General features: G+C 45.0%; 1 protein-coding gene across 1 annotated transcript in view; it reads right to left on the bottom strand.

Moving 5' to 3' along the window:
• The window catches only part of PARVA (parvin alpha), a 187,892-nt gene that overhangs the window by 10,706 nt on the left and 158,504 nt on the right, over nt 1-18,682 (bottom strand). Inside the window, 7 exon segments of the mRNA XM_019652886.1 lie at nt 5,479-5,551; nt 6,288-6,389; nt 10,306-10,374; nt 11,110-11,171; nt 12,546-12,565; nt 14,974-15,032; nt 18,587-18,682. The exon segment at nt 18,587-18,682 is cut by the window's right edge and continues 21 nt beyond it. Of these exon segments, the coding sequence (XP_019508431.1) occupies nt 5,479-5,551; nt 6,288-6,389; nt 10,306-10,374; nt 11,110-11,171; nt 12,546-12,565; nt 14,974-15,032; nt 18,587-18,682 (481 nt within the window).

Here is an 18,682-nt window from a genome sequence, read left to right as displayed (position 1 = left end):
TTCTTCAGTCTAGTTGTGGAGGACATTGCTTCACTGGCCCAAGTTGGCACCATCATTGCGCTCTTCCTGGGCGAGGCAGATCAGTTGCCGGCTTCTGGATGGCCGCTCACGGCGGCTGCTGGCTACACATGGTAGTCCATGGCAACCCACTGCATCAGGGGCTGCAGCCTACGCCATTGCCAGCGACTCACGGCAGCCCAGCTCCAGGTTGAGCTGTTTTTCAGCATCTTAGCTGTAGAGGGCAGTGTCACTAGCCCTCATATGTGGGATCCGAACTGGGCCCTCTGGCGTCCCAAGCCAGCTCTTAACCAACGTACCACTTGGCCGGCCCAACTTTTTTTTCCCCCCCCCACTTTCTTTTTATCTTTATGAATCTGGCTAAATGTTTATCCATTTTGTTTATCTTGTCAAAAAATATGCTCTTGGTTTCATTGATCTTTTGTATTGTTTTTATAAACTTTGATTCATTTGTATCTACTCTGATCTTTATTATTTATTCCTCTTCCTCTACTCACTTTGGGCCGTGTTTGTTGTTCTTTTCCTAGCTCCGTTAAGTGTAAGGTTAGATTGTTTGAGACTTTTCTTGTTTTTTGAGGTAGGCCTGTATTGATATGAATTTCCCTCTTAGCACTGCTTTGGCTGTCCCACAGATTTGGGGTTATTGTGCTTTCATTTTCATTTGTCTCAAGATATCTTTTGGTTTCTGTCATTACCTTGTTGTTAACCCATTCATTGTTTAGTAGCATGTTATTTAGCCTCCATGTAATTGTGTGTTTTTCAGTTTTCTTCCTTTAACTGATTTCTAGTTTCATGCCATTACGATTGGAAAAGATGCTTGATATAATTTCAATCTTCTTAACTTTACTGAGACTTAGTTTGTGGCTTGACATGATCTATCCTGGAAAATGTTCCATATGCACTTGAAAAGAATGTATATTCTACTTTGGGGTGAAATGTTGTAAAATTATCAGTTAAATCCATCTCACCTAATGTGTCATTTGAGGCCACTTTTTCCTTGTTGATTATCTATCTGGATGATCTATCCAATGATGTCAATGGGTTGTTAAAGTCCACTACTATTATTGTATTATTGTTGATCTCTTCTTTATGTCCATCAATATTTGCTTTATGTATTCAGGCACCCCTATGTTAGGTACATAGATGTTTACAAGAGTTATAGCCTCTTGTTGGATTGATCGCTTTTTCATGAAATTCCCTTCCTTGTCTTGTTACAGACTTTGTTTTAGTCTATTTTATCTGATATAAGTATTGCTACTCCAGCTTTTTTTTTTAAATTTTCATTTGCATGAAATATCTTTTTCCATCCCCTTTCAGTCTATGTGTGTCTTTCAATCTGAAGTGGGTTTCTTGTGGGCTGTACTGGTCTTGTTTTTTAAATCCATGCAACCACCCTGTCTTTTGATTGAAGTATTCAGTCCATTTACATTTAAAGTAATTACTGACAGGTCTGTAGTTATTGCCATTTTATTAATTGTTTTCTGATTGTCTTTATAGTTCTCTGTTCCTTTATTCTCTTGCTCTCTTCACTTGTATGTTGATGACTTTCTAAAGTGTTGTATTTGGATTCCTTCCTCTTTATGTCTTATATATCACTTATAGATTTTTGGTTTGTGGTTACTATGTGCTTCATATATGCCAAGCTATGTTCATAGCAGACTATTTTAAGTGGATGGTTGCTCAAGTTCGAACATATTCTAATATCACTACATTTTTACTTATCCCCCTTATTTAAGTTTTTGTCTTTTTTTTACTTCTGTATGTGTGTTTCTGTGTATCCCTTAATTTATTGTAATTTCACATGATCTTCCTATTTTTGTCTTTTAACCTTTGTACTAGCTTTGTAGTTGGTTGATCCACTGCTTTTACTAAGTGTTTGCCTTTGTCATTGAAAAATTTTTTCATTCCTGTATTTTCTTATTCATAATTTTGATCTTTTCTTCTTAAAGAAGTCCCTTTAATATATTTCTTGTAATACTGTTTTGGTGGTGATGAACTCCATTATCTTTTTCTTATATGGGAAATTTTTTATCTCTTCTTCAACTCTAAATGATAGCCTTGCTGGGTACAGCAATCTTTGTTGTAGGTCTTTGCCTTTCATCACTTTGAATATTTCCTGCCAATTCCTTCTGGCCTGCAAAGTTTCTGTTGAGAAATCAGCTGACAGTCTTATATGTGAGTTCCCTTGTATATAACTAACTGCTTTTCTCTTGCTGCTTTTACACTTCTCTCTTTATCTTTAACCTTTGTCATTTTAATTATGATGTATCTTGGTGCAGGCCTCTTTGGATTCAACTTGTTTGGGACTCTCTGTGCTTCCTGGACTTGGATGTATATTTTCTTTGCCAGGTTGGGGACCTTTTCAATCATTATTTCTTTAAATAAGATTTCAATCCCTTGTTCTCTCCTCCTTCTGGTACCCTTATTGATGTGAATGTTGGTATGCTTGATATTGTCCCAGAAGTCCCTTAAACTATCCTTATTTTTTAAAATTATTTTTTCTTCTTGTTCAGATTGGGTGCTTTCCACATTCTTTTCTTCCAGAACACTAATTCAATCCTCTGATTTATCTAATCTGTTGTTGCTTCTGTCTAATGTATTTTTCATTTCTGTTGTTTTTCATTTTTGACTGGTTAATTTTTGTGTTTCTATCTCCATGTTTACGAGGTTGGACAATTAAGTTCACAAACTCATCCTAGAAACAGTGCTACAAATCTCATTGTTGAATATCACTACAGTCACCTTTAAAGTACCCCCCTTGGGAAGCTATACACCAATGCCAGTGCCTAGTCCACCCTTCAAAGCAATTTTGGAACTCTTTTTCTGGAATGGCCGTTAGAGCTGTCATCGTATTATGCTTGATGTCCTGAATGTCATCAAAATGTCTTCCTTTCAGTATTTCCCTTATCTTTGGGTAAAGAAAGAAGTCATTGGAGGTGGCCAGATAGCTCAGTTCATAAGAGCGGAGCTCTGAACAACAGTGCTGCTGGTTCAATTCCCACATGGGCCAATAAGCTGCACCAGTAAGCTGCGCCCTCTACAGCTAAGATTGTGAACAATGGCTCGACCTGGAACTGGGCAGCTGTGAGTGGCCAGCTGATGGTGTGAGCTGCCGTGAGCTACCGTGAGCTGCGGGTGGTGGCAGGTGTGAGTGGCTGGTAGCTGGCGTGAGTGGCTGGCAGCCAGGGACCGACTGCCTCAGCAGGGTAGAGCGCAGTGAACATAATACCAACATGGGCCAGTGAGTGGAGTCCTCCAAAACTAGACTGAGAACAATGGCTTGGAGGTGGGGGGTAGGAGTAGGGGTTGAGGTGGGGGGAGAGGGGGAAAAATTTTTAAATAAAAATAAAAAAGAAGTCATTAGGGGCCAGATCGGTTGAGTAGGGAGAGTCTTCCAATATAGTTATTTGTTTACTGGTTAAAAACTCCCTCACAGACAGTGCCTTGTGAGCTGGTGTATTTGTCATATAGAAGCCATGAATTGTTGGTGAAAAGTTCAGGAGGTCTAATTTTTTCACGCAGCATTTTCAGGACTTCCAAACAGTAAACTTGGTTAGCTGTTTTTCCAGTTGGTACAAATTCATAATGAATCATCCCTCTGATATCAGAAAAGGTTAGCAACATCGTTGCAACAAGTTTGTGAACTTAATTGTCAGACCTCGTATGCTTCCTATCTTTTTGTTGAAGTTCTCACTGAGTTCATCTATTCTTCCCCTAAGATCATTAAGCATCCTTACAACCATGTTTTGAACTCTGTATCTGTTACGTTGCTTTTTTTCTATTCTGTTTTGTTCTTCTTCTGGATTTTTGTCCTGTTATTTCACTTGGGCATATTTCTTTGTCTCCTCATTTTGGCTGACACTCTGTGTTTGCTTCTATGTATTAGGTGGACCTGCCACATCTCTGGGTCTTGGCAGAGTGGCCTTATGTATTAGGTGTCCCGTAAGGCCCAGTGGTGCAGTCTCCCTGGCCACCTGAGCTGAGTGTTCCAGGGGTGTCCCTTGTGTGTGTTGTGTGTGCCCTCCTACTGTAATTGAGCTATGATTGCTGGCACATCAATGTGTGGGAATGACCCTCAAGCTGGCTGGCTGTGACTATAGCAGATGAGTTGTAATGAGGCGGCTGACCCCACGGAGGAGTCACCTTAACAGGTCTCTGATGCCAGCTGAGTCTGCCCTTTGGGTGTATTGTTTGTGAAGCTGGTTGGGTGGTGTTCTGGTGTGGTCTGAAGCTGTCCACCAGGTGTGTTGGTTCTGGAGCTTCTGGCGAGGAGCATTAGTTCAGATCCAAGGTCATCCACTGCTTATATCCGCCACTCCTCTATTCCCACTCTCCAAACAAAAGTCCTAGCTGATCCTTATGGTTTAACCCAATTATCGCCATCTCCATCAAACCAACCCCCACCCCAGACAGAAGAGAGCATTACCTCCTTAATTCTGACACCTCTTAGTTGTACCTCTTTCATGGCAGTTATCATGACTGTCATTCTGTTCTGGTGACTGGGTGCATCTTTTCTCTCCCCTGGGTGGCTGCAAGTGCCTTGAGGTCAGGGCTGGCTTACCCCTCTTGGCATATTGCAATCAAGGGGGTCTCAGGCCCACTGGACAGTCAGTAAACAAATTCCTCTATGTGGAGGTTTGGGTGGAGGAACTTGGAGCAGAGGCAACAATGGGGAGTGAAAGCATGCAATCCCTACTTATCCACTTGCCTTTAAACGCCTAGGAAAGTGCAAGCAAAGGGCCTATATATGGCATTTTTAATGTTCCACATTGACATAAACAGAAAATTATCTGTAACACAATGTTGACGCACTAGTGCTTGTAAAATGGAATATTTCAGTCAGTAAGTTGTAGAAAATAAACATCTGTACCAAGAAGACTACTGAAGACATGCACCTCCTACATGCACAAATAGATCCAAGTGCCAGCACAGGAGGAGCATTTTGTTCCTTGTGCATTTTTTTTTCAGTCTTAAATTTTCAACCCAAACCCAACAAATCATCCTTGGGGAAAGCTGGAGTAGAAACAGGACAACAAAGGCAGTTATGCTCAGAGCAGAGTTGCCAGCAATGACTCCTGTAATTTCTCCTTTCCTGGTTGGGATATAGCTCTTTGGCAGGTCAGCACCCTGTCCAGGGACTGAAAAACATAGAAATTGGGCAAAGGGCAGTTCCTACAGCAGCACCTCTGCTCTGTGCCACATCTGCTCAGGTCCTTATTTATCCCTGTGATCCCATGCATGGGATTTCAGGTTCTTTGTCGTCACACGACCATGTGATTCACATATCTCCAGGACTGAAAGCTACACCATGTCCCACCTTCCCCTGCAAACAGCAAAGGCTTCAGAAAACAAACTCTTCCCTTTGCTATCAAACATGAGTCTTGCCCTGTGCCCTGAACACTTGTGTGCAGGAAGAAGGTCTTGTTATCTTGTCATAAACCCAAGGGAAGAGCAAAGTACCTTCTGGCCGTGGTTTTGGCTTTTCCAACCCTCCATCTTGCATGAGCTCAAAGGCAAAGGAGACATTCAAGACCTGGAAAGAGAAATGCAGGGTATGTTTCGTTGCACGCTGATTCCTGGACCCTTGGGGCTCCCAGGACCTGCCCTAGGGAAGTAATAAAGCCAGCACTATAGCCAGAGGGACAGAGGTTGAGCTAAAATGAGGCCCTAATTTGAAGGAGAAATGAGGCTACCAAAATGGGAAGGCCATGCAGAGTGTGAGCTGGGTGGTCCCAGACTGCTGTTAGCACTCCTGGAGAAGTTAAAAATCCTCTTCCTGTCCTGCTGTGTTCCTGTGTCCACTGCCAGGACTTGACTGCACAGGGACATTAGTGTGCAGAGTTGAAAGGATGAGATTGCAAACATGTTTATGAGGCAGAGAACAGTTTCTGCTTTGGACCAACTGCCCCCTGTCTAGAGTGCAGACTGTGGTAGCCTATGACAGGCATTAGGCTGAGTGTGGGTCCTTAGGTCTGACCAGCCTTGCAGCTACCTTCCTTGTCACCTCTGGGGAGATATGAGGCTGGCTATGGCATGTGGCAGGAGCATATGGCTAGAGGACCAGGGCCAGGCTGGAGGGGTAAGGAAAAGCCATTTATGATGCTCGGTGGTTTGCAGCTAGCTCATGCCCCTCCTCCACCCACTGAAGGGGGAGACAGGAAGCTGGGCAGACAGGAAGCTGCTGTCTTTTCCCCAGATACCCAGCACAGGTGTAGGCAGATGAGTCAGGGCCCATGGACTAGGGCCTCCCTGATATCACCCCCCCTTACCTTCTGTTCAAAGCTGTCCGGGGTCAGGAAGAAGCTGTGCAGGGGCACGAAGTAGCCCTCTAGAAGCCCCATGAGCAGCACCAGGTACACCCCATCTGCAAACTGGAGGGAGAGAGCCAGGTAAAGGCACTGGACCCTTGAGCCCCACAGTCGAGCCCCATTCAGGGGGATCGTCATCTTCCATGTCAATCCCCCAAAGGCTATACCCCCAAGCAGGCTCCTGGCAGGGGGATCGGGGCAGTAGCCCGAGGCAGGAAGGTCTGCTCTGCAGCAGGCCTGCCCCATGTCTGGCTGGTCCTGATCTCAGCAGATACAGTACTCATTTAGCACTGACCATATACCAAGCCCTGGTCTGGCACGGGGACCATAGAGATGGGTCAGGTGTGGCCCCTGCCCTCAAGGAGCTCACAGTCCAGTGGGGAGATTGACGTGGAGGAAATGCAACAGATAATCTGATGGAGGGAAGCATGCTGGCCTGCGTGAGAGTGACAAAGGTCACTCCCGCCCACTGAAGGAGACCTGAGGGATGAGCAGTTCATTAGAAGGGCAGAGGGGGAGGGTAAGAAGATGTGTAAGGCCAATGGCATGAGGCTACTTGGGTAACTTTTGAAGAGAAAGAATTCTAGTGTCGTTCAGGCATGGCCATCTCCTTTCTCACCTCTCTATTATGGCTTGAGAGGCAGCACAGTACAGTGGTTATGATAGTGGGCTCTGGAACTAGGCCTCCAGCTCTGCTACTTACTGGCTGTGTGACTTGAGCAAGTTATGTAACTTCTCTGTGTCTCATTTTTTTCTCATCTGTAAAATGGGGATGACAATAGTATAGTATCTACTTTATAGGGTTATTATGAGGACTAAACCAGCTAACATGTGTAACACTAGACCACTGCTTGGCATGTAGGCAACAGTTAATATTAACTATAACAAGTCCTTGAATAACATCATTACATGTTAACGTTGATGAGAAAAAACAACTGATTCCCAGCGGGTGACACTATCTGTGGAGTTGGCACATTCTCCCCATGTCTGCATGGGTTTTCTCTGCATACTCCAGTTTCCTCCCACATGCCAGCGATGTGTATGTGAGGTGAACTGGTGTGTCTACATTGTCCCCATCTGAATGTGTTTGTGGGTGTGAGTGTGCCCTATGATGGAAGGCTGTCCTGTCCAAAGTGGGTTCCTGCTTTGTGCCCTGAACTGTCAGGACAGGCTCCATCCACCCACGACTGTGAGCTGGAGAATAAGTGGTTTGGAAATTATCTTGTTTTTATTTGTCTTCCTTAAATGTGTATATAGCTCACATTTATTTCAATGTTTAATATTAGAAGTGTTTGGGGTCTTTATTTGGATGTTTGGTGATATTTTTGTGACCAGAAATACGCTGTAGGAGCTTAACTCTTGTTTACATCAATTAGCCCATGGGAAAATTGGTTTTGTTAAATGCTGTTTCACTGAAAGCTGCACTTTCTAAGACTCTATGACATGGCTTTCTTTTTCTTTTCTTTTTTTTTTTTAAGATTTTATTGGGAAATTGGGGGAGGGAACAGCATTGAGGAATTGGGGAAGGGGAACGGACAAGTTGCTGTCCTTTTGTTCTTCAGTCTAGTTGTGGATGACGTCGCTTCACTGGCCCATGTTGGTATTATCATTGTGCTCTTCCTGGGTGAGGCGTCGCTTGGCAGCCATTGGACAGCCTCTTATGGGGGCTCACGGCAGCTCACGCCCACTGCTGGCCAGCCCCACTGCAGCCTATGCATTTGCCTGCGACTCACCGCAGCCCAGCTCCAGGTAGAGCTGTTATTCACCATCTTAGCTGTAGAGGGCGCAGCATCACTGGCCCTCATGTGGGATCCAAACCAGGACCCTGCTGCTCAGAGTTGGCATCCCAAGCCAACTCCTAACCAAGCGCCACTCATCCGGCCTTGTGACATGGCTTTCTGTATTGCTATCCGGGAAAACAACAAAGCAATCAGGACACAACTTACTGTCAGCTCTTGTCAACAAAGCAGCACTGTGTGCAGAAGGCCCCGACAAGAGGCTTAGAGCCCTATCCCTTCCATCAAGGAGAGTAGAGGCCGGAGTGGCTGGGAACCTGGTCTAAGGGACAGTAGATGCCTAGACTAAACAGAGCGATGCAGGATTTCTGCTCAAGGGAGGGCAAGGTGAGTGTGTGCTGGGCACTTGGGACAGGCTTTGAGGAGGAGTGGAGGCCTGTGGGATGAGGGAAATTTGGAAGGAGTAGGTGTTCCAGGTATGGAGGATGGCCTGAGCAAAGATATAGAGGTCAGAGTCATATCTGATATTCTAAAACCTTTCAAAGGAGGTAGGGCCACCAAATGTTTGTGGGCATAAACAATAGTTGCTAGAGTTCACAAGAGGCCAAAGTTCTTGGAATTATCTCAAGAAACTTATTTAAAAATCACAAAAACTAAATTGCCTGGAATGTGCGCTGGGCCTAGAGTCGGAGCTCTATTGGGTGACTGGCTGGTGGGCCTGTGGCTCAGCCTTTATTATGGGCATATGACCCTAAGCATGAACTTGACCTGGAAGCAGCTTCCTCTCTGCTTTCATCCATCCAGCCTTCAACTTATGTGGGTAGGGCCTGAGCATGAGCCATCCCAGGCTACCCCAGGGTGGACAATGTGACAGCAGACTCCAGCATTTGTGTCAAAGTCAAGGCCCTCCTACGGAACTAGTTAACTGGGCCTCATTCTGGCTGTGGCTGGAATGAGCTGAGAATAATAAGAATCCAATCTGTCAACTCAGCGGAGGACCTTGGGTGAGGGTCAGGGTTACTCACAGCTCTGAGTGCCACTGACTTAGACTGCTCCTGGATGCTCTTTCTGATGACTCGGTGGTAATACCCACAGGCACACACCAAACATGATTAGTAGGGACTCCCTTTCATATACTCGCTGTCCATGAAAATTGAAATGAAAGTTCCAGAGTTCATTCTAGCTCACTTGAGGAAACATCACTTTTCCAGTGTGTTCCCTAACTCCCAAAAGAGTATATAAAGCTCATTTCACAGAGTCCAGACACACTCGAGCTCAGGCACAGACCCAGGAATTGCTTTTTAAAATAACGGGAGATTCCCATGTGCTCAAAAGAAAATCACACTTTAGAAATTCATCACAAATGAAAGGAGGTTGAGAAACAGAACGTATTACACAGTCTTAAAGTATCTCTCAGCAAAGATTAGTTATTAATTATAAAGGTGGGGAGAGCTTTACAGTAGGCAAATCTGGTGGGCATCAACTTACCCAAGGGATCAAAGTTATTATCACCAGTAATGGGACTAATGGACAAAAATGAGAAGGATATAACATTACTTAGCTGTTATTGTTACTGAAAATGCATAACCTGGATCTAATCACAAGGGGAATAAATTTAGAGACGTTCAATGGACCAAATGGTCTGCACTCTTCAAAAATGACGGTGTCATACAAAGAAAGGCTGAGGATGTGTTCTATAATAAAAAAAGACTAAAGAGACATGACAACTAAATACAGTATGTGAGAATACTAGGATGATTGGCAAAATTTGAATATAGAGTATTTTTTTGAACCACATTACATTATCAAAAGTAGTCAAATATCAGCAATTTCATATAGTTCAAACTAAATAAATCAATGTATTATATCAATGTTAAAATTATCAGCAATTGTTCATTGGATTATGGTTATCAAAGAGAATGTACTTGTTCTTTTGAGATGTATGCTGAAGTGCTTAATGTGGAGAGCGAGAGAAAAAAACCCAGTGTAGCCAAATGTTAACAACTGGTATATGTAGGTGAAGAGTATATAAGTATTCATGAAAATATTCTTGCAAATTTTCAAAATAAAAAACTCAGAGACATTCCAAGCATTCACCCCTCTGAGAATAGAATCCCCTTTCTCCTGGGAAAGCTTCAGGGTCCGTGTGGAAACGTTCCTGGCAATGCAGGGATGAGACACTCGGAATAGTGGCTGTCGAGCAAGGCCTTGCCCCTCACCCTGCACTTGGGACTGTCACCCACCTGGGTTTCCAGTTCCGTGACCTCCAGGTTCAGTTTATTCAGGTGCTTGTTCACGAAAGTGATGAGAGTCTAAAAGAGAAGCACAGGCCGGGCACTGAGATGGAGGCTTTCACTAGTGCCAGACCCTGGCGGCCACCTCTGTGACTCTACGGTGAGGACAAGGACCTGTGTGATCACACAGGACGAGGTCCAGACAAGGGCACGCATGTGAGCTGATCACTGTGCTAAACTGAGTGAGGATGAGCAGCCTGAGTCTCTTCTACAAGACCCCTCAAGTTCACAGGAAAGGATGGCACCCAGGACTAGCTGATTCAAATAACCAGTTTCAGGATTGAAAGGAGCAGGGAGTCCCAACAGGGCCGAGTGACAGGTGGAGTGTCTAAACCCAGGGGCAGGGAGCCAAAGGGAAATTAGGAAGGGGGGCCACGGAAGAAATTCCACTGGGTCCCTCCTTCCAGTCCCTTCCTAGGCCCAGGAGCCTGTGCCCAGGGAGACAGAGGGAGATCTGTGTGGGCAGGCAGGGACGGCTGGGGGTTCACTGTGGGTGGGAAGACAGATGCCAGCAGCCTTGGAATCCCTGAGAGATGCTGTCATCCGGTGGGAGAAGTAAGGGACTACATGAGGTATCCAGTGAGAACAAGACAGGTAAAATGGCATCAAGCAGGAAAGCCCCGTGTTTGCAGAGACCTCGTGATGACACCAGTTTCAGAAAGGTTGCAAACTGCAGGGATGGGTTTACCTAAAATGTTTTGCTGTATCTCACTCCCCTCCCTGCCCCCTCCCTCCCAGGCACTGCTTTCCCACCTTTTTCACCACATTGAGCTTGTCTGGCGCATGGTCGAACAAGGTGTCGAAGGCATCACGTTCTGAAAAAGAGGGAAATGTGAAGTGGAACAGAGCTGATTGCTGGTGGGAAGCCCACCCCAGGTCCCGGCCATGCATCTTTAAAGGCCACGTGGTCAGCAGCAGATGGGAACTCTTTGGGGAATGAGACTGCTGGGAACTCTGGAACCTGGGTTTAGGGCAGAGACTTGGGGTTGATTCTTACCTTTTTCTATGCATGTGTGTGTGTGTGTGTGTGTATGCATGTCCATGTCCATCTACCCACTATGTCAACTCTCTTTTGGGCTGCAGTTGGGGGGCTCTGTCAGGCAGTTTGATTTGGGAGTGGTCATTAGTCTTCACATTCTTTGCGTTCCATTACATCATGCTTTAGTCATGGTTCTCAAGTGTTTCTGAAGCTTTTTGGAGGTTGAATGTTATCCAACTCTCAAATCACTTCACTCCCTAATTTTCAAAACCAGGACGCCCAATACAAACATCCTGGTAGAGTGTGTAGATAAGTGGATTGGGAGCCATGGAGCCCCGACACAGGCTGTGAGCTCCTCTTCTTGAGTGAGCTAATTACTTTAACCCTTTGTGTCTCCGTTTCCTCTTCTATAAAATGCCATCTGAGAAATGAATCTCCCCGGTGTGTCATGAAGATGAAAGACAGGAATGTGTGTGCCTGTGCTCTGTAAACTTTGAAGTATCTACCGACCCGAATTGTTATTCGCATTATTGGAATAATTCAAAATAGTATCCCTAGTACATACAAGATCATAGAGAATAGCAAAGCCATGTTCCCTGCGGGTCATTCCTTGCTACAGCCTCCATGTTCTCTGAATTGAGAGGTGGAATAGTGGAGGGGACCCAAGGCAGAGAAAGAGAAGAGTCTTCAAGGGGAACGTGGGCTGGGCAGGTTCATGGCCCTGGGGACTACCTTTTCTTGCTCCTGCACCAATGGGTCAATCTGAGACTGCCAGAAAGGTGAGTGAGAGCCCTGACATTCAGGCTTTATAAACAAACCCAAAGTCCTGGGAAACGGGAGAGGCAGGAGATGTGATGAAGAAAAGGGAAAAGGCAGCTTCTGGAAGGTCTGGGCACAGTGGGGAGAAGGGACAGTGCGAGTGTGTACATATGCCTCCTTCCTTTACTCTCACAATATGCTTAGACTCCCCTGCTTTGCCCCCATCCAGAAACCCAATAGTCTGGTTACTTGCACAAGGACTGAGCAGCTATGGTTAGTTTTCCTCTTCCCACCAGTAAGCTGACCCTTCCTGCCAGACAGCTCTGTCATCAGGCTGGTGCAGACATACTTGCAGGAAGCACAGGGAGTAACCGTTTTTCCCAGCTGCTACAGAATTAACTAGACCCCCATGGCAGTCACGAGCACCAGAGGACAATCTTATGCAACTCACCATGCCTTCCGGAAAGAGCCCTGTAGGAAAAGGAGAAAACTGTGAATCTTCTTGCCTTTGGCTAAAGAGCTCCAAAGTTCCTTCCTTGGCGTTTTATTCTGCACTAAATCTCCAGTTATTGGTGGTCTTTAGCACATTATCACCTATTTTCCCCTCTGCTGTACTTTGTTTGCACAAAGTCTGGTATAAAAGATGCTTAAAGGACCTTAAATAAAATTACGCCATTGCTTATAATCGAGAAAGAATATTGGACTCAGGGTTTCAAGATTCTCAACGACCTTTTAGGAGCAGAGTTCCAGCAGCACCCCAATATGGAATTTCACTGCCCAGGTTGCTGTAGGCATCTGCTTGGCGAGGTCAGGTTTGTCTCCTTCCTGTCCATCCTGTGATACCCATCAGGCTGTGCCTACCCTTGACACAGGATAGGTTTTCTCAAAGAGGACGGGAAATGGAACTACACTTAGAGCAGTGAAACAGTCAAGTATTAAAAGCACAAGCATTCAAGACAGACTACTTAGGTTTAGATCCCACAGAGCCATTTTCTTGCTGTGTGACCTTCAGCAAGCTACCAAACCTCTCTAGGCGCCAGGTCTCTTATCTCTAAAATGAAGACAATAATGGTACATACCTCAATAGAATGTTATGAGCATTAAATAATTTAATATGTAGGAAGACTTTAGCATAATTCCGAGTATGTAGTAAATGCCCAATACATCTTTTTCTCGATATGCTTTCAGTTGTTATTAGATTGGTTTATTCCCACTATGCATCTATCACCCATTAAATGATGACCTGCAGATAGTGTACTGGAAATAGGGAACTTGGAGTTAACTGGTGGCTGGACCAGTGATAGTCTCCTTCTCCACCTTTGGACGTGGGGTTTTAGGAAGTCTAATCATTGCTTCATGTGTTTTTTATGAACTTCAATAGATACAAAAGTGCTCCATAAACTGTGCTGTGTTGTCAATATTAGGAATTTGCAATCATGTTTATACCTATGGGGCCAGATGGTGGAGAGAAGGCCATAGAAGGCATAACGGGCAACTGAGAGATTTCTCGGAAAACCAAACTTCACGTTCCCTGATTCGGGAGATTCTCACAGGCCACACTTCTCTCAGATACGTCTTCCTCTTTTCCAGAAAGTGAAATATCAGGCATGGACAAGTCCAGCATAGGGTAGGGGAGGTGTAGCAGGATGGTGAGGAATTCTGCTCCTCGCCCAGCAGGCCTGAGCAAGGGCAGCTTTCCTCCCACCCCGCACAGAACCAAGGCCAAGAGTCAGAGCGCCTCATAGATCAGCTGCCCACTCGGCTGCCGAGACCGGGCCCTGGAGTGATGTGGAAGCTGCCTGATAAGGTCTCTGCAGGCTTTAAACTGGGCATCTGGGGAAGGGCCACTCCCCATCTCTGCCCTAGCCTGGGCCTGAAATGCCCACACCCCTGGACCCTTTTTAAGGCACATGCACAGTGTGGTCCATGCAGGCAGCATCCTGAACCCCCATCAGCCATGACTGCGTAAGGGGAGCGAGTTTCCTAGAGATTGGGCAAGTCTTGGATGGTGTGGGTCGGCTGTGATGGGGAAAAGCCACAAAAGACAGCAACGAAGGGGAAGGAAAGGAGGGCAGGGCCATTGCCATGTTGAATCCTCACAGTCTCTCTCAGTAGGAAAATGCTCCCCACTTCAGAGGGCAAGGGACTCGCTGGTGAATAAGCAGCAGGGCTTGCATTTGAGCTCATGTCAGGCTGGCTTAGCGGTCCCTGCTCTTTTCATTTAGCTCTTCTTGTTCAAGGGAACCTAGAGGAAAGCTGGGTGTGCAGGGGATGCTGGGAACAAACTTTGCCTGGCTTTGCGTGTACCCAGGGCTCAGGCCTGCCCAAGTAATCTCACACCCACACACACCATCCTGCTCCTTCCGCTAAAGACCAAAACCTGTTTTCCCCTCAAACCTCTTACATATCCTGATATTCCAATTTCTGAACGTAAATGAAAAACAACAACAAAAAAACACCACTCGCAGGTAGACAGGGGCTTTCTGGGTCATGGCACGTGACCAGATAAATCAGATTCAGAAAAGGAAGAAAAACGTTCTTTTTGAAGGTTAACAATTTAAATTCAACCCCCTACTTATGGTGTGATGATTTCATGCTGGTTGGCTTTTTCGGGCACACTTTTTTCCTGGAGTGCCACAAAATTAGAATTTTTCAATCACTGCTAATTCTCTCTCCCCACTTCCCCACCCAAGTTTGTACCTTAAGCATTGAGAAGCATGTTTTGAATGCATGGAAAAGGCTAAACTATAATCATTGGCTGAAGTCTAATCCCTCTTGCAATCCCAATAAATGAAAACTAAATATCAGCAAATGGACGAATTTCGGAGAAACATCTGTGTTCCATTACAGAATCGCTGGCAACAATGGTGTTGACATACTCTGTGTTACCAGTTATTTCCTCTTGGATTTGCCGAGACTGGAGGATTCCTTCTCGTTTCTGAAACGGGGGTGGGGAAGAGGGTTGGGAGGAGAAGAGAAAAATATGCTTTAGAAAAATATGAAAAGCTGATTAGCATTCCTGATACTGAGAAAGTTACTGGTGTTTAAGAAATGACTCTGGAGACAAGAGGCTGCTAGACGTGAAACAAGTCCTGCTAACTTCCAGGGTCTGGACTGTACCATTTGTACTTAAGTGCAATTAGTGTTTAGTCCAAACAAGTAGGCTGTTTCTTGGATGGTGAATCTTTTCTTTCTTTATTGGAAGACATTCTGCTGGAAGCAAACTGTTTGCCTCCTGGAGTAATCCACAGTAAACCAAATGGAAATGAAGGCCAGGGTGTGTCTGCCTTCCAGCTGGGGCCACAGAGGGAAGCTGAGAAACACATTTAGCTGGGGGCTGGGGTGGAGGAACTGAAGCCAACTTGGAGAATTCAAATAGAGGGAAAGAATGGTTTTTTTTGGTTTGTTTTTTTGTTTTTAATGATAAATATGGGAGATTTTAAATAAGTAGTATAGTCCTCAGGTAACTGGCTTACTCTCTGAGAAAAGGTTAAGCACTTTGGAGGCCCACCCACCCACCCATTCATCCATCCATCCACCCACTCATTCATCTATCCATCTATCTATCCATTCATCCATCCATCCATCCATCCATCCATCACCTACTCAACCTCCACCCATCAATTCATTCTTTCTTCTTTATTTCATTAATCAGTGCCGTCTATGTACAAGACCCCATGTTAGACTTGGAGCAAATACTATGGAATGTATGCCAGTTTTTGGCTTTGAGGAACTTAGAGTAAAATGGTGTAGATGAAGCAGGTATGTGAGAATCGTTTCCCCAAAACAGGGTTTACGCCTGATTACCCAGCTCCATTATTAATAGGATCCCCTTTTGCTCTTAAAAGTATCATGAGTAATAAATTATGTGGTCACCCTATGTGGAAAGGAAGTGTTGAAGGCAGGACAAGAGCAGGCACATTCCGCAGTGACGGTTAGGGAAGTCTTCCAAAGGGATGGGTCCTTCAGCTGGAACTTAAAGGACATATAGGATCTGGCTGGACACAGAGAAGAGGCCATTCTAGTGGGAGGAACGGCCTGAGCAAAAAGGCAGAGTCAGGAGAGCAACATGCATTCAGAAGGTTGTTTGGAAGGAGGGTGCCATTAATCAATGGGGAGTCAATTGAATGCTGGTTTAAGACTTTAAAACTCATTGTGTGGGCATGGGAGCCAACGGAGGAGTGTTAGGGTTCAGGAAGACCTTCAGGTGGGTGTGAGGAGGAAGATTTGTTTTTATCAGGTCAGTTACTAGACACGTGGAGGACAGTATGGGCATGGAAAGCAGTAGTCAGAGCAACTTCATCTTCCACAAAGGTTGAGATGAGTGTCAAGAAGACCCTCTAAACTCTGGTGTCTTAGATAAAACCTGCCTTCTTAACCATCTTTCCAAAACTTCCCGAATCTTCTCTTCACGCTTCCAATAGCCACAGAACCTAGTGTCCTTGCAAAATACTTTTACAGAAGTAAAGGTGGAGCTCGATAAAGGCTAAGAGTATATTTAGAGTAGGTTAAGAAAAATGGACTATCAAAGCAAAAAAGGAAGGGGAAAAAATCATTTAAAAGAGATCCAGTGAGGAGAAATCAGAATTTTTTCCAAATTCACCTTCAACAATGTAAAATTTTCACATGGGGCTGATGGAATCGGTGTTCTTGTCTTACGAAGCCATTCACAGACATGAAACCTCACCTTCAATTTCATGCAGAATTAAATGCTTTTATACAGAATAGAAAAGAAATCTGGATTAAATAACCCCTTACACAGCATCCTGATTCACCTCAACCCATTATTTGTTCCCTAAAGAGTTTTCTCTGTGGTTCAGTGACTCACAGCCAATTCCGAGTCTTGCTTCTGTGCCTGTTTAACTTGATAAAGCAAAACACCCCATAAAATCTGACATGCATTGATCCCATTTTATGTAACGTGTCCTCTTTTCTCCCTCATGCTAACAGAACTGCTTACAGGAGAAATTAAACCGACAACAGCCTTCAGATGGCCTATAATTGAGCTCAAAATAAGGCATGAGACGTGGGCTTGCAGTGACCACTGTTTCAAAATAGAAGTCCCCCCGCCTTCTCTTGCTCAGATCTTGAATCACGTTTGTAAAAAATATAATGAAATGGATTCACACATTATTGATTGGTAAAAATAACACAATAGAGGTGGCCTGGATTCACTAGGAAGATGTTTGTACCAGGATGCTCTGGGCTGGCCACATATCCATAGCAGACATAAAATGCTTAGCACCATGCTTGACACAGTTGAGTACTCAATAAATGAGGCCAATTAGTCCCTTTCAGTCGGCTGCACTTAGCGTCTGAACCACACACATTTGAACTGACGATGGGCTTCTGATAGCCCTCTCTGCTTCTTATCTCTTGGCAGGCAGGACCAAGGTGTCATATTCCTATTATATCCTCTTGATGTTTAGCAGGTTCAGTACCCAGAAGTGTAAAAGAAATACTTTTTCATTAGGGCACGACTGAGCAACTGACTGAGCAGCCTCCCCATGTCTTCTTCCCCTCCCATTAACATCTGATCCCCGAAAGCTCAGCTCGGGGCCTTTTGTCCTGGAAACTGGCCTGGCCTGGCCAGGCAAAGCTTACTGGGATAAAACTGGATAAAGGTCTTCCTTACCAAGGGACAGCAGAACCGCCATGCTGTTCTCTATTCCAGAATCCTGGATAACCAGGGAGCTGCTTATAAAGGGCGTTCTCCCTTGCAGCATGTTTATTTGGAAAAGAACAGAAACAAGCAAACAAAATGATGACCTTTTGCTAAATGGCATGAGGTTGGAAAGTAAAATTGAATTTGAGTATCTAATGGGGTTAGAAGCAGAGTGAGATAGTCACAGGGAGAACGCACACCCTCATCGTGGAAATTACACAGCCATATGTGAATGGAAATTCCATCCAACAATCTGGAAAAGATGGCTTGAGATCCCAGCTGTGCTTCTCTGGGCGGGAGAAAAGTGGCAGTGCCCTCAGTACAGGCACGGTCAGTTGGGGTCTCTCTCAAATATACATGCACACATATACATGCAGACAAGTCCTCACATGCACAGATAGCTGTCTCTTCCCAATACCTGTGCATCATTTTGTTTAATCAAAAAATGATTCCCTATGGCTCGCACACGCACACACAGATACATCTTTCCTCCTGAGCCTACTACACACATGTCACAAATGCACCCTTGAATATACGTTACACAGACATCCTCCTGACAAAAAGCATGTAAACCCCAGGCACATGCCCCACACAAGCCTATTCCAGACACCAACACACACTCTACCCCCTTTCACACACTTATCAGGGGTAAGCCCACATACACCGGTAACCTCACTCACATGCCTCCCAACATAGAGCACATCCAAGGATACTCAGCATTCATTCAGCTGCCTTTCTAACAAGCTACCCAGTGTTCCTTAGCTCTCATAGAAACAGCCTCCATAGCTGTTTAAGGGGTCAGATATTTGTAGTGGTATCTGTCTTACCTGGACCACAACCACTTGGATGGAAACATGGTCTGGGAGTCGGATTGGTGCCCTGAAATACTGGGACAGAGCAACTAGCAGATGCAAGATGGCTAC

Source organism: Hipposideros armiger, unplaced genomic scaffold (assembly GCF_001890085.2).
Source record: "Hipposideros armiger isolate ML-2016 unplaced genomic scaffold, ASM189008v1 scaffold_188, whole genome shotgun sequence".
In the NCBI taxonomy this organism is placed as follows: domain Eukaryota; kingdom Metazoa; phylum Chordata; class Mammalia; order Chiroptera; family Hipposideridae; genus Hipposideros; species Hipposideros armiger.
The sequence above is the reverse complement of the archived record's forward strand: the minus strand, read 5'-3'. Positions and strand labels throughout refer to the sequence as shown.